Source organism: Scardinius erythrophthalmus (genome assembly GCF_964197995.2).
Source record: "Scardinius erythrophthalmus genome assembly, chromosome: 22".
Lineage (NCBI taxonomy): Eukaryota > Metazoa > Chordata > Actinopteri > Cypriniformes > Leuciscidae > Scardinius > Scardinius erythrophthalmus.
The window spans coordinates 26,398,625-26,414,947 of record NC_138242.1 but is presented as its reverse complement, the minus strand read 5'-3'; the positions used below and the strand labels follow the sequence as shown (position 1 = coordinate 26,414,947).

Sequence of the window (16,323 nt, the reverse complement as noted above, 5' to 3'; positions counted from 1 at the left end):
TGAGCTACACTGGTCATAGCAGCATCCTGATGAGAGTTTTTTTTTTCGGGAATGGAAAAGAAGGTATTAGCACAGTGGGTGTATGTGTGAGGGATTGTTAGTTATGAATACATGAGAACGAAGCAATCTGAAAGTTCCCCATCCTGACCTCTCTCTCTCTCAAACTGACAAGTTCAACAACAGAAACTATAATTGCACTAGCAACGCTCTCAGAGGCATCTAAAGCATTTGGCAAGAAGACCCAGCAAAACATTGGATATCTATCTATCTATCTATCTATCTATCTATCTATCTATCTATCTATCTATCTATCTATCTATCTATCTATCTATCTATCTATCTATCTATCTATCTATCTCTGTCTGTCTGTCTGTCTGTCTGTCTGTCTGTCTGTCTACTCAGTCGGGGCCCTTAAAAGGCGCTTCTCTTTCTCTACTCTCTCTTCACCTTGTTTCAAAAAGAAAGCGATACATCTCTGCTGCTTTCATCCTCAGTACAAAAGCCACCCCAGTGAATGCTGGGCTTCACTTCCATTAGTGCTGCCCATGATTGCCGCTCATGATTGCCGTTAGAATGTCCTGCAGAAATCAATTAATCCTTTGATATTTCTTGAGCACAAAAAGAAACCCAGATACAAGAATCTTAGAAGTGAACAAATGAGTTGTCATTTTGTAATTCCAGCAAGCATATGCCGCTCCTGCTGTACCGATACGATGGCAGAATAAAAAAAAAAGTACTTATGGATGGAGCTAGCTCACATCATAAATATTTGGATTTCATTAACAAACATGAGGATCACATTACTATGAATAATAAATGGAACAATGAGAAATGAATATTGAAATCATATTCAAATTTTATGACTTGAAAGCCAAACCACTGAGGAAAAATTGAAAATAACTAGTTACCACAGAGACTCCCATGTGGATTTCACCAAAGATGGAGACCTCCTCCCATACATTGTGAGGAAGAGATTAGAAATAACTATTTTCTACTCTCAACATGTTCATATCATGTGCATCTTTATGTTCATTAATGTAGAAATAAAACAGCAGCTGCTCTGCTATTGAAGGCAAGCTGAATATTCTTATATTCTTACACCTTGTCCAACTAGCCACGGCTCCATAAAAATCACATCTCTAACTAGCTGGGACTGTCAACAGTGTCACACAACATGACATTTTGACGGATGCACGGATTCTATTTTTGACGTGTATCCCCGCTGTGAATCTCATTGGTCTATATTGTCAATAGAATGGTCCTTCTAAATGTTTTTTATAAGTGGCCGTATAACATATTTTGCTACAAGACAGACCCTTCGGACACGAGCAGAAATACCACGTGCCAGACCTGTGAAGTTCATCACAAGACACACAGTAAAACCTATTTACAAAGACCACCTATAAAATTATCACACACTGGTAGAGCTTAATTTTATAAAGTAACTATATATACAGTAGGGTTGGAGAGTTACACCATGTGGCCATATATATATATATATATATATATATATATATATATATATATATATATATATATATATATATATATATATATATATATATATATATATATAAATCAGTGGTGGGCCGTCAGGGCCAGCAAGGCCTTCTCTGCTGGCCTAAACACTATCAGAATCACTGACTTGCATTTTAATATATTTTTTTCCATGAATGAGTATTAAATTATTCCCAATAGTCCATTCTCTTAATTTTATAGCTTTTCTCTTGGTTGCGCTGCTTCCAGTAGTGTATGTTTATGTTAAAGCTTTTATCCAATCATATTTCAGCCATCATGTGTTGATGACCAATGAAATCTGCCTTGATGTCTTCAGAATCAATAGTGCGGGCGCCTGTAGCTTAAAGGTGCTCTAAGCGATGTCACACGTTTTTTAGGCCGAAACATTTTTTATCACATCCAGCAAACATCTCCTCACTATCCGCTAGCTGCCTGTCCCCTGAACACACTGTAAAAAAACGCGGTCTCTGTAGACAGCCCAGGCTCCACAAATGGCAACAAAAACAAACTGGCCCAGCCTGGGCCACGAAACATAACAAACAGTGTTCCAGCCAATAACCGACAAGAATGATTTGGGGGTGGGGGTTGGGGGGTTAGTGCGCGTGCACATGAAGGGGGGTGTGGGGAGTGGAGAGAGAAACATGAACAGGGAAGTTAGCTAGAAGAGGGATGTCCTAGACAACGACAAACGTTAGAATTATATTCTCTTGAATTTTGATATGGGCGACACACGACCATAGAGACGACGTTCCGATGAAGAAATAGCAAAGAAGAGGGAAAAGTCCCAAATTTACATCGGAAAAGCCTGTTTCAGGAAGCACGGAAGGGAGGGGGAGGGGACGGGATGAGGAAGGGTCAAACTAGCCTCCGTTTTGTTTGACAATACTTCGAACGTCAACAAGAAGTGACGTCACCCAACATGGCTTTGAGCCCCTTTAAAATGAATGGCATTGAAACTGTTGCTTTAACCAATCAAATAATCAGTCAGATTTAATCAGCCAATCAGATTTTGATTTGACTGCACCGGGGCGATCTAGCAGGCATACAATAACGTCAGCATTTTCACGTCCTTTGATTGGATGGTCAGAGCGTGTACTATTACTATTAGTCAGAGCTAGCTAACCGCATCCGTAGCGAACTGCATAAAGTAAAATATATTCCTGTAGATTTAATAGTTTTTCAACCCACAAATTAATGTTTCTTTTCTCCTCGACCCCCAGCAGGTTCAAATCTACCGGAAAAAATCCCTTATTCAGCCTTATCCAGCCTAACGCAGAGTCACGGAACACTATTTGATCTGTCCCGGGTAAAAACAGAATTAACTGACTGTAATGTATGCCATGACTGATTATAAAGGCAAAAGTCCCGCTTATCTCATTGATTTTGTTCAAAAATCTGTGTGTGAGAGCATGTGCACATCGTCATGTTTTGCGGTGACTGTCCCTGTTTACTGCTTTTGTCGAGCAGACACTCTCAGCACGATGGCGATAGAGAAGGTTGTTGGGACTGAAACGCACAGATAACCTGTACAACCAAGTAATTGAAGTCTTTTTGAGGAAAGAAATTAGGATAGATTTTGTGTAAAAAATAATCAGTAGCTTTGGCGAGTATAATGCATTTCTTGCCCCCGTTTTTTCGGTAGTGAATATGATTTTCATCATTTTTCTTGTAAATTTATGATCAAAACTTTTTTTTTTCTTCAAACATTCATACTATTGTAATGTCTAACAAGGGACTATTGAAACCCTTGAAGGACAAGACAAGGGAGGCTCCGTTTCTGAACTTATAATCGGAACGCAAGAACAACTGAACACTAACGCACAAGCCGAACTCACTCGCTCGTTTCTCTCTACACGGCCTTTTCCGAACTCACTGCATTAACCCTATAACTGCCGGTGCAAAATAAAAACAGCAATTTCACAACAATTATAGAGAGTCTGTGTGCTGCTACACTATTAAAAGTTATTAATTCAGGTTGAACACCACTGAAGGCCTAGGTGTGAAATGGTATATATAAATATATATATAGCACATATATTACTCATTCATTTTCTTGATGGTCACAGACCTTTTAGTCATTAAATCCAAATTATTGTTGAAAATAGTATACATTTTTCAAAAAATTATGAAACTAAGGGTATTTACACCACACCATTTTCAACTGAAAACAGAAAAATTAGTATGCCTTTTGGCCATTCATTTACATGACAACAGTGTTTTGGGGGCCTGAAAACGCAAGCTTTTGAAAACGGGTTTCAAAATGTGCAAGGTTTTGAAAACGATGCCTTTACTGTCTCCATGTAAACAACAAAAACGTGAATTTGTGAAAACGGTGACTTCATGTGCATGCGTTTTACATGTTCACGGGGTGTTTCATTGTGTTTCAGTGACATTGCCAACTACTGGCCTGACATGCATAACACAGCCTTTTTAGTAATTTACGCAGATCCGTGTGAACGGGCGTTGCTTTGACAACGTTGTCGTCTGTTTTAGTTGTCGTTGTCGTGTAAACATACCCTCAGTTCCATGCTGAAAATCAGTGGACATGCAGATGGACTCCAGTTGAAATGCTGCCCATTGATGTAGGCCTGATTCAAAAGCTCTCAAGCTCAAACACATTTCTGAGTCAGTCCTCTGTGTGGATTTTCTTTTGGTCTGCACGGGAGCAACATCAGAACAGCACAAATGCACAGCTTAGAGGAAACATTGCAAACATCAAACATCAAATATGAAGATGAAGAGGTCGTTCATCCTCATGCAATATTTCACTTTCGGTGAGCACAGAGACAGACGACGCATTGTGCCTTAAGCTGAAGTGTTATTCCACCACTTTAAACGCATTCAAAGCAACATATATACTAAAATGTACCATTCTAGATGTTCAAGTCATGTGATCTGTGCTTACATTGTCAGGAAAGTCAGCTTTGAGTTCCGTGACGCTGTGGCACCAGTAGGCAGCCGTCTTTTCACTGATCAGCTCAATGTTGAGGAAGGAGCTCTGGCCAGGTCCAAACAGCGGTCCAGAAGTGGTTCCACGCACTATACGTGGAGACACATTGGTGACCAAATCCTGCATGGATAAAAAAAAAAGAGAAAATGTTTGGATTTAAGCAGTTACCATTTGATGGCCATTATGACTCCATCATGGGTACATGACCTCGGGACACCTCCATTAGTGGTTAATAATTAGCGTACTAAGGGAACAGACCTACACAGTAGAGGCAGACCTACAAATATGCCTCGCTCCGACTATCCCAACAGACTCTTGCTGCTATAAAACATGCTCTGCGGCTATAATTTCTGTGTAGAACAACATAAAGAAGACAATTATGACCATATTCTACAGAAATTCATGACACAAATTCAATAGTGTTATTTCTGCTTCCCTCTCCCAAGGGGCTTTGAAGTGGAGCTAAATTCATATTTAATCATACACGTTTGAAATTGTGCCGTGCAGTAGGGAAAATGAAGTCTACTTGAACCACAAAAAAGGGTTTTTTACATTACAAAATAAAGTCAATCATCTATCACTTCGCACTAATATCTTCCCATTCTCACACTTTTCCATACTACATTTTATACATGTAGCAGAGGCTTGTCGTTCTTCAAAAGTGCCAGCATGCCCACAAGCCATGATAGATGTTCTCTGTACTACATTAAGCTGTAGTTGAAAATTCATCTCTTGGCATTAGAGTCTTCTGCCAAGCTGCTATAATATCCATCACTGATTGGATATATAGAGTACAGGTCATCCCGGCCAGACAGTAATCAGTCCACGTGGTAAATTAGAAGCCCGGCTAATGAAGCTGGCAGAGTCGCGAGGATCGCGCCATTGAGTGAACCGCTATTGGCTAATGGCTTTGGTCCTCAATATGAGTTTCCACCAAGCCAATGAATTGAGGCTCTTATACCTTCTGGATTTGAACCAATAAATCTGTTTTATCATATTTAAAACCTATGTGTAAATGACACACTGAGCTTATATTTACATTTTGCCTGTTTAAAAATCCACATGCTTTTATGAGAGTGCTCGCTAAAGTTTATGATTTTCTGGTCTTAAGATATGGCTCAGGACGCTCCTTGTAATACCACACCATGATTTGAGGTATCATTCATGTCAACATTGCGGGACGAGATACGCACTGACATTTAATACTGAAGGTTAGGGGTCTGTTCTAATACTTAGCAAGCATCATTAATTAAAGACAAAGAGGGACTCATTTTAATTCAATGTGTCTAAGACCACAGTGCTAAGAGGCTAAGGGGTTAAGAAATTATATTTCGTGTTTCGCCGTCTTCTCTTGCTGTGAAAATTGAACCGATAAACTCAATAGAACAAACAAAAGGGAGTGACAGCTTAATCCTTTGAACTCTGATAAACCATCCATCATAATTTAACAGTGTGAGAGGACGATTTGCATATCCTAATTAGAACCTACGCCTTTACAGAACAATTACAATAATGGCAGGCAAACTTCCTTTTACAACATTTGAGCAGTTTTCAAGCCATGGAGACAAGAAGCTTTCATTGACAATGTGATCTAATTAACATAAATTTGATTTAGAAGTGAGGCTCCAAATGTGTGGTTTGTTTTTGTAATATTCATTATGCATTTCAATTAATTTTTCATATAGGTTTATTTATTTGCCATGCTTGAAAGTAATTAAATCATTGTTACTATTGCCCATACATATGCTTAGGGATTTCAAACTTCCAACCTTAAATATTAAACATGGGCATGTAGCTTGAGGTGCGGACATGAGTGACACCTCAAATCATGCAGTTTGTTGAGAAGAGGTATGAACAGACTAACAATTTTCACCTGGCGGACAATAAAAGAGAGGGGGGAAAACCACACACGGGTTATATTGTTATGCCATAGAACAATGATGAATTGGGTTCCCCAAAGAACCTTTCAGTGAACCGTTTTTAAAAGAACAATTTCTTTTCTTAGTGTGCAGAACATTTTAATAATCTAAAGAAGCTTTTGTGCAATGGAAAGGTTCCATGGATGTTAATGGTCCACTAGCCTCAAAGCTAACATACATACATGGACTAAAATACACAACACTTATATTTTTTATTTCAGTGTGTCATTGATTACAAGATGAGGTTCTGTTAGGCCCAAAGATCGACAGTTAGAATCTGCTGGCAGATATTTTCTTCAGGTACATTCAAACATTCAAGTGTCTGCGATTCAGCCTTATGAGTGACATTTTCATACATGACTTGTGTTTGAAGATAAAGATGTTACCTCGGCCCTCCAGAGAAGACTCTGTTGGGAATTCAGACAACCATCCCATGAGCTCGAGGCCAATCTGTAAGTCTATATTTAATGAAGCCGTGACCAGGGAACATTTGGCTGCCGGCGCTTTGGATTATCAGGCGAGGGTGGAACAAGACGTTTAATATTAAGCAACTAGAAACCATGAAAATTACCCAAAGACAGAGGTCTGGCATGCTGAAACAGGTGCCGCACACAGTGACGGGAGATAAGACACGCACGCATACACACGCTCCCTTTCCCATTCTCTCCTTCCCAGCATGCATTTCAATGCAAATTGGATTCCCAAAGATGAGTGCCGATGGACATAAGACATAAATTCATTTCTCCACACAAACCGTAGTGTTAATATGCATGACTGCCACCAGCCAGCCGAAGACGGGATTAAACCTGCCCGGGATGGACACGTTATATGGGTTTCTGTTTCAACCTACAGTGGGGTCCAAATGTCTGAGAACACATTCAAAATCTGGGAGTTCTTTATTTTCTTTATTATTTTGTTTTATTTTAACCTAAAAGTTGACAAAGTTTTGAACAAAATTGAAATGACAAAAACTGAAGAACAAATATTAAAGAATTCTCCTAGTCAACCGTTTCCATGCAATGAGGCTTTCAAGCTCCATAAAACTTTCCTTCAAGATCAATCCTTCAGATCAATTTTGTGAACTGGATCAATCGATTTATTCAAAAGATCTGATTCAAAAGAACATAACCAGTCTGATTAGTAAAATGAATCATTCAGACTGCTTTTGTGAACTGAATAAACTGATTAACTGAAAATAACTGACTGAAGAGAATATAATCAGCTGAATTAGTGTACAAATCATTTATATTGATTTTGTGAAATGGATCAATTCATTTATTCCAAAGATCTGACTCAAAAGAATCAAATCAGATTAATTATTAAACAAATCCTTAAGAATGTTTTTGTGAACTGGATCAACTGAATCATGAAAATGATCTGACTCAAACAAACAAAAGTCTAACTCATTAACAAGTCAATTAGACTGGTTTAGTGAATGGGACCAACTGGCCAATTGAAAAGATCTGACTGAAAAGAACCAAATCAGTTAATTTAGTGAACAAATCATTCAGACTGATTTAGAGAACAGGATCAACTGGCCCATTGAAAAGCAGTCCAATTAGTAAACAAATCATTCAGAACAGTTTTGCAAACTGGACTAACTGATTCATTTAAAATATCTGACTCAAAAGAATCAAATAAGTCAAATTAGTGATCAAATCATTCAGACTGATTTTAGGAACTGGATCACCTGAATCATGAAAATGATCTGACTCAAACGAACAAAAGTCTAACTCATGAACAAATCATTTAGATTGGTGGTATGAGCTGGATCAACTGACTCATTGAAAAGATCGGACTCAAAATACCAAATCAGTTCAATTAGTGAAAAAATCATTTAGACTGATTTTGTGAACTGGATCAACTGGCCCATTGAAAAGACTGGACTCAGAAGAATCAAAGCAGTTCAATTAGTGAACAAATCCTTCAGATCGACTTTGTGAACTGGATCATGTGACTAATTAAAAAGATCAGACTCAAAAGACTAATTCTAGACTTGTGTGAACCACTTTTATGGTGCATTAATCTACTTTCATTGTACTGAAAAGAGCAGCCAGTCCCAGAAATATGCATCTTTTTTTGTTCCACTGAATCCAGTCATAATGAAATGAAATGTAAATAATGAAAAATGCAAGCATTTTCACTGGCATCTCAAACTTTTGGACTCCCCTGTCCGTGGCTGAACAACCTCTTGGCTGCGTGCTGGTTCTTGACACGTCACAGGTATAAGAATTCTTTTCTGTTGGGGTCCATTGACCATTCGCACGCTGTGACCTATAGAGGAAATGCAGGGAGGACCGTTTTTCTTTTCTTTTCTCCTACAGAGACTCACCATTTCATGTGCGTTTTTGAGCTAACAATGTTTTATCACAGCACAACAGGCCCCTAATCCTCCTGTACAACAAACAGGCTTTCAGAAGCGGACACATGCAAGAACAACTAATCAAAATGCAGCAGGCTACACCGCTGCCGAGCTCACACACTCCTGCTAACATCACAACCCGCGACCACGCGCTTTCACATACTAATGAGAATATACTGTACTCTGACCTCACACAGCCACACGAACAGACTATATACCAGAAATGCCTTCTGGAAGTATGAGCACACGATCATAATTCACCACAGCACTGATGTTTACTGCGATCATCTGCATATTTTTTCACGTTTTTACAAACCACCTCTGAAATGCAGCAACGGAATATCTGTTTCTCTTTACACGTTTCATTATCCCGAGGAAGATGCTCGCTGCTGTTTCCCATCTATCTCTTGCTCTACCCCTCTCTAGACACGCAGGGGAGATCAAGTGCGGAATATACTGCTCAATGGCCGATAATCCCGCACATTAAACCACAGGCTTGAACTAATACCATATCAAATGCTTCGCTATTCAGATCCAGCATCCCGCAGTAATTGTCTTATTTCAGAAGATCAAAACTGCAGGGAATATGCACGAGGTTCCTTACCGTCAGTTTGGATTGTAAGAACGAACATGCGATACATTTAATGGTGCAATCAGAAGAAAACATTCTGAAAGAGAGAGGTCAAAGCTGCTTAATACATCAATCTAACACATAATGAACCATGTGTACAGGGGGAAAAATACAATAATCTAAGACTACTCAGAAAATACTTAAATAAAAAAAAATCTTTACAAAAATTTCATAATAATTTCTTTTTGCGAGAATTTAATAATTTTTATTTTATTCAGCAAGGATACATTAAATTGATCAAAAGTGACAAGACTTGCATCTCAGATAAATGCTGTTGTTTTGAACTTTCTATTTCTCAAAGAACCCTGAAAAAATGTTTTAGTTTCCACAAAAATATTAAGCAGCACATTTTTAACGTTGATAATAATAAGAAATCATAATAATAAGAAATTGATAAGCAAAAAAAGTCTGTTGCCGAATGTAGCAAAACAGAACAGAATTACTATTATTTCTTCTTTATTTTGTCAAAAGTGTATTTAAAAAACAAACCTAAAATATAATTCCCAGTGTTAAATTAGACTTTGAAACACATATTTTCACTGTGGTTTCAGACTTTTGAACTTTCACTCAAAAATGTATTCATTACCTTTGAAAAACTGAAAAAAGTTTTTACAAATTTGTTCATTCAAAATAGATCTGTTTAGTTGAGTCAAGACAATTTACTCTAGTATGTTTAACTTAACTATGTTACATTTCTGTCAAACTAAATGTTTTTATGTCGGTCCAACTTATTATTATTTTCTTTATTTTTTATTCTAATTTACTGAGGTGTACTTGTGTGTCTTATGATTAAACAAGCAGTTTCAATCATCATTATACACAATGTATATAATGAACAAAAAAGAAAGGACTGGTGTCAGTACTGACATTATTATAGATCACTGACTAAGCCTTAGCACAAGCACCACCAGCTCAATGGTAACCCAGATTCAAAAACACTACAGAAACTTCTCTGAATGTCCAACATAACTGAACATTAAACACTAACATGTCTTTCCCTTTACTGAAAAACCCATAAAATAACAATTAATCACTAAATGTACACTCCTAATGCAGTTCCTTGCAAATCATGCTGGGTTAATTAAGTAAACTTCAGTTTTAAATAAATTAGGTGGATTGAACACAATGAAATTAAGTTGTGACAGAATGATTAGAGAATTTTTATTTTTGGGTGAACTATCCCTTTAAGCTTATGCCTGTAACATAAAAACACATGTAATACTTGTGTCAGCCTTTCTTTGAAACAAAACACAGAGCCTTACTCTGCAAATTACAACATAAGTCTTGCTTGTTAAATGCGTTATAGACTCATTTGGGTGAAACGCTCAGCATTCTACATGGATCGTACCTGCTTTCCAGACAGCCTGCATCACCAGAATTGATCTGCGAGATTAGTCTCCTCTCACTGCATTTGTATAACTATAGTATGCAAATACCACACTCACACAAACGACTACGGACTACGGATGTGCATGCTATATTACTCAGGCCTATAAGATGAATAGATGTGTTCAAAATATAATGAATAATTGCAATTCAGTCTGAAGAATAAAAAAAAGGGAGAGTAGGGGAAGTTAAACAATGCTACCCAAAAGAAAATATCTATTAAAACTGACTCCAGAAGAGAAAAGGTGCATGTTTTTGTGGATGACATTTGCTCTGGTCCTGTATCTGATTTCTGTGGGGCCTTTGGAGTCACTGCAGGATGGAGAGCAGACAAATAAAATAATAAAATCTTGAAGAGCCATAATTACACTGAGTGGCCCCAAGTCGGGGCATTAATCATTATAAACAGCCATGACAGAAAAATCAAACCACTTCTCCTGTGTACCCAGGCCAATACACCAGAAAAAAGAGAGAAAAGTATGAGAGAAAGAGAGAGAAAATAGGTGAAGCTGCAGTTCTTGTGTATTAGCCATCTTGTTCATGTCGTTCCAAACCTGTATGACTTTCTTTCTTCTGTGGAACACAAAAGAATATATTTTGAAAGACAATAGGGTCCATACAGCATTTGAAATTCATTGTATGAACAAAAAACATTTTTTTTTTCAAAATATGTTTGTTTGTGTTCGACAAAAGAAAGAATGTAATGCAGGTTTGGAACGACATGAGGATGAGAACGAAATGATTGGAACGGAATGATGACAGAATTCGTTTGAACTTTCCTTTTAAAATGTGTTGTAGCTGTAAATGTGAGGAACATGGGATGTTTGACCCTCTTAACCCTTTCCCCGCCAGCTTAAAAAAATAAATAAAAAAAAAATAAAAAAATTGCCAGCCACCACCAGCATTTTGTTCATTTTCACAAAACTTTCAATCTGGACGTTTCATAAAAAGCAACATTTTGAATAAAAAGCTGAGAAAATCAAGGTTTTTTAAGTCGAACACTACAGTATGTATAAGCAATTCTTTAATCGCTTGTTTCCGCTTCTTCTTCACCTGTGTTTTGATTAGGATATTTTGTACTCTTTCAGAAGATGTGTAATAGCGCCCCCTACCGCATAATAGTGAAAACAATTCTGTCAATTGTGGGGAAAGAGTTAAAAGGATAGTTGCACAATAAACAATAAAAATGATCTGTTATGATGTTATTTTCTTTATGTGGGACACACACATGATTTCTGAAGGATCACGTGTGACTGAAGACTGGAGTAATGATGCTGATAATTCAGCTTTCACAGGAATAAATTAAATTTTAAAATGTATTAAAATAGAAAACAATTATATTAAATTGTAATAATATTTGACAATATTACAAATTTTACTGTATTTTTTTTATTAAATAAATGCAGCCTCTGTGAGCATAAGGAACTAATTTCATGTTTTTTGATTTAATCTTATCAACCTCAAACTAGTGTAAATGCTGGCGTTTTCCTCACACAAAGATAATATATTATAAAACTTGCAAAATAGTGTAATATGGACTACTTTTATGGTACTTTTGTCTTTATTGGGGCATAACAGCTCTAGTCCCCATCTACTTTCATTGTGTGTAAAAGAGCAGCCTGGACATTGTGCTAACTACTTTTGTGTTCTTTGGAAAGAATGTATCATACAATTTTCAAGTGACATGAAGGCGAGTACATTTCATTTTTACACAAACAATCCCTTTAGACGTCAACTGGTCGCTCTTTCATTGTACAGCCTTATTTGAATATGCAATACATGTTCAGTCAGCGTTTACATGTTGAATGTACATGCATTGATATCTGCTGAGATTTCGGACAAAGATACCTGCAACTGCTATAATCTTCTCTCCATGGCTGTCACTCAAAATCTAAGCAACCTGGAATCCATGACAACATCCCAGAGACACATCTGTACTTACAGAACCTTGATAAACCATGTGACAACTTTCTTCCGTTCAGTGAAAGGACTCGGAGGGACAATACGACACAACTGCCTTTCATTCCACTAACTCGTGTGAATAGAATTCAGCTTCGGTAAAAAAGAAAAGAAAAAAAAAAGCTCTTTAAGTTTCAAGGCCTCATGCTGCTTAAAATAAGACTGAGGAACATTCTGGAATAGAGGCAAGCATGACATTCACCGAATCATGGAAAATGAATGTTGGTTTTGTAAAAATTTATTTGAATCTCATGCAGTCAATAAACCACTGATTTTATTGTGCATGCTTTTGGACACAATATCTCTCAAAAGAAAAAACAACAACATATAAATCCAACATATACAGGAAAAAATGCAAAATTTAAGATGGCAAGCCAAAAGCTACTATTCGAGAAATGTTTTGTAGGCCACTGCTGAACATGATTGCAATCCAGAGAAGTGCACAAGATCAGTTTGCCTGAAAGAGACTTAATAAATTAAAGTCTGAAAGGAGGATATTAACCCTGTTTGATAAATGAACAGGGATATTGTCTGTCAGCTTGGTCATTAGTTCTATTCACCAATTACTTTTCTAGGTGCAAAGGGGGAGTCACAAGCCCGTGGGTTCCCTTCTTGAACGCTGCATGAACGCAGGCCAACAAACAAGTCCGAAATTAGACCACGCAATATATTTGTCACCCTCAGCGATAGGGATAAACATTCACTTGGACGTAATTGTTATTGGATTGAGGGTCTCGGCATTGGCTTTGATTCATTATCTTATATGTCTATAGCACAAGGATTATAACCTATGCGAGAGGTTTACAAACTTTTCTGCCAACAGAACTTGTATGTCCAACATCATCTCTTAAAGTAATAATTTAATAATACTGAATACTGAAAATGTAATAATTACTGAATATGAATTAAATTAAAAATATAATATAATATGATAATAAAGTACCTAAGATTTAAAGTAATTTAGATCATTAAAAACATTAATTAAATCAACTGTATTATAAAATGAAATACTGAATATGTATTTGTAAATAATAATACAATTTACTTTATCATAATTCATTTATTTCATTTAAGAACAAGAAAACTTCTTAAAGGGATAGTTCACACAAATATGAAAAATCTGTCATTAATTACTTACCCTCATTTCGTTTCAAACTCGTAAGACTTTCGTTCATCTTCAGAACACAAATGAAGATTTCTGTCCCTCCATTGACAGCTACGCAACTACCACTTTGACTAAATGTGAATCACTTTAAATATGAATAAAAGCCTAAATTAAGTCTGTTCATCATATAAAGTGATCGAGTCTCTTCAGAAAATTGGAAAAAAAATAGTCATTCGTTTTTTTATCTCTTTATGCACTTTTTGAGGCGTCAAAGTGTCAGTTGCGTAGCTGTAAATGGAGGGACAAAAATCTCTCAGATTTCATCAAAAATATCTTCATTTGTGTTCCGAAGATGAGCAAAAGTATTACGGGTTTGGAACAACATGACGTGAATTTTCATTTTTTGGGTGAACTGACCCTTTAAGAAGTTTCCTTGTTCTTAAATGAAATAAATGAATTATAATAATAAAGTAGTGCCCAAATTTTCTGATGCTATTATTTATGCACTTTGCTCTTTATTGTCATATTAAAAGTAGCAAAAACAAATCCTAAATCGAGGAGACTACAGTACATCTCTGACAGATGCTTTTCCATCTACTTTGAGTACCGGATGAAACAACTCAACATTATCAGCACACAACCCAACAAACACATCCAGCATGCTTAATAAAAGTACATGAAGCAGTTAAAATTGCTGACATAAAGATTTAGTAAGCTGCACATCAAATAGACCAGAAACCAGAGCGGTCGGCTCATTGATCATCAGCCGTCTCCGACGGAAACATGAAAAAACAAGAAGCAACACTCATCCACCCCGGTGTCATGCCTTATAGGGAGTAAAGCGCCCAAAGACATGATGAGTTTGATCAAATTAGTAGACTAAAGAGATCTGTGAGGCACAACTTATTTGCCCTTTCAGCCATGCAAAAGGTAAGCCATGCTTTGATTTCCCAATTAAACGGGTATATTTATAAATGTAAACATGTAGCTGAAGCTAATGAGCCTGGGCGATTGGACTTTTTCTTTTTTTTTACACACGATGAAGCCCCCCCGATCGGCACCACCTCAGCTAATTTGCTTGCTAAATAAACACAGATCACTGGACTGTGACTGTTGTTCTACATGTCAGTTCTGTCTAGCTATTGTTCTATTGTGTTTTGCTTTTTTCATTCAAACTAAGTAGTAAACTATACTTGCACTTGACTCCTGCACCATTTCTTAGTTTGTAATTTATTCAAATTAAACACAAGGAAACACAAAAGACGCTCGTACAAAACGTGATTGTATGCAGGTTTTTTTTACCTTTCTTTTTAGGGTTTTGTGGCCTTTGGGGTCTCTTTTTTTCTTTTTCTAAAAAGAATGCATTGGTCTATGACTTCCTCTCATGGAGGAAATGATAAATGTGATTCTTTGTCCATTCATTCAACAGATGTGGCAGTTACGCCAAGGTCACGGAAGTGGTGCAGTCTTTTTCTTAAAGTTGCGGATTTTCACCTTTGACATTTGCTGAATTGATCCGCCGGCAGTGTTCACAGCATCTTGGCTGACTTGAAGAAGCAGTGATTGAACAGTGACTGTGCCCCTATCTCCGTCTGTATTGATTAGATGACAGGACAGATTGAGGGAATCGTCTTGTCGTGTATCACGTCTCTCTGTTTCAGGCGGCTCTTATCAGGATAACCCTAAACAAAATGCCAGCGACGAGACGGCACAGTTTACATGCGGCATGATCCTCGATTTGCACTTGTTCATAGGGTTCTGAAAAAAAAATTATATAATTAAATCAGACAGAGCGTGCTGCTGTGGAAACACATTCTCTTGATAGATCTTCGATCAAGGCTTAAATCTAGTCTCAGACTATAATGCATGTTAGGGCTGTATTAACTGAAAGCAACTTGCACTGACAGATCTTAAAATACATCAGTGCCATACTGCCATTCAGGGGTGCCACCAGAAATTCTGGGCCCTATGGAAACCAAAATTTCTGGGCCCCCTACATTTTTTACAGATAAAATTTAACCCAATAAACATGCCCTGTATACTTTAAAAAAGATACTTAGCACATTGCGTAGTTAAAATGTCTAAAGATGAGTACAAAGCCTACAAAAACAAGAAAAAAAATTGTATTTATACAAATTTGACTTATAAGTCAAACACACACGTAATAACCATATTATTTCTATCGGCCTATTTAGTTTTCATAATATAAAATATTAAAATATCTATTTTGTAAACTCCTTATAGCCAATGGTTACTATACAGACACATGTTTTATTCGTTTTTTATATATTATTTTTTTCTGGGGCATTTTATTCATATTAAGAACGTCAAGTTTGACATAATCGATTGTAGCAGCAACACTTTCACTTCACAGAACACACGACACACATGGCAAACTGATTTTGTGATTTTTGAAGCGTATAGATTACTTTTTGTTTTGTAAAGTTATCATCATGTGGCGAACACAGTAGAAGACGTGTTGAGAGGCTTCAA

At 36.9% G+C, this 16,323-nt stretch overlaps 1 protein-coding gene across 2 annotated transcripts in view; it reads right to left on the bottom strand.

Moving 5' to 3' along the window:
- dpyda (dihydropyrimidine dehydrogenase a) overlaps positions 1–16,323 on the bottom strand; it is a 168,626-nt gene that overhangs the window by 67,117 nt on the left and 85,186 nt on the right. For both annotated transcript variants that reach the window (XM_081352581.1, XM_081352582.1), the window contains one exon: positions 4,424–4,588. In XM_081352581.1, the coding sequence (XP_081208707.1) occupies positions 4,424–4,588 (165 nt within the window). The remainder of the gene's footprint in view (positions 1–4,423; positions 4,589–16,323) is intronic.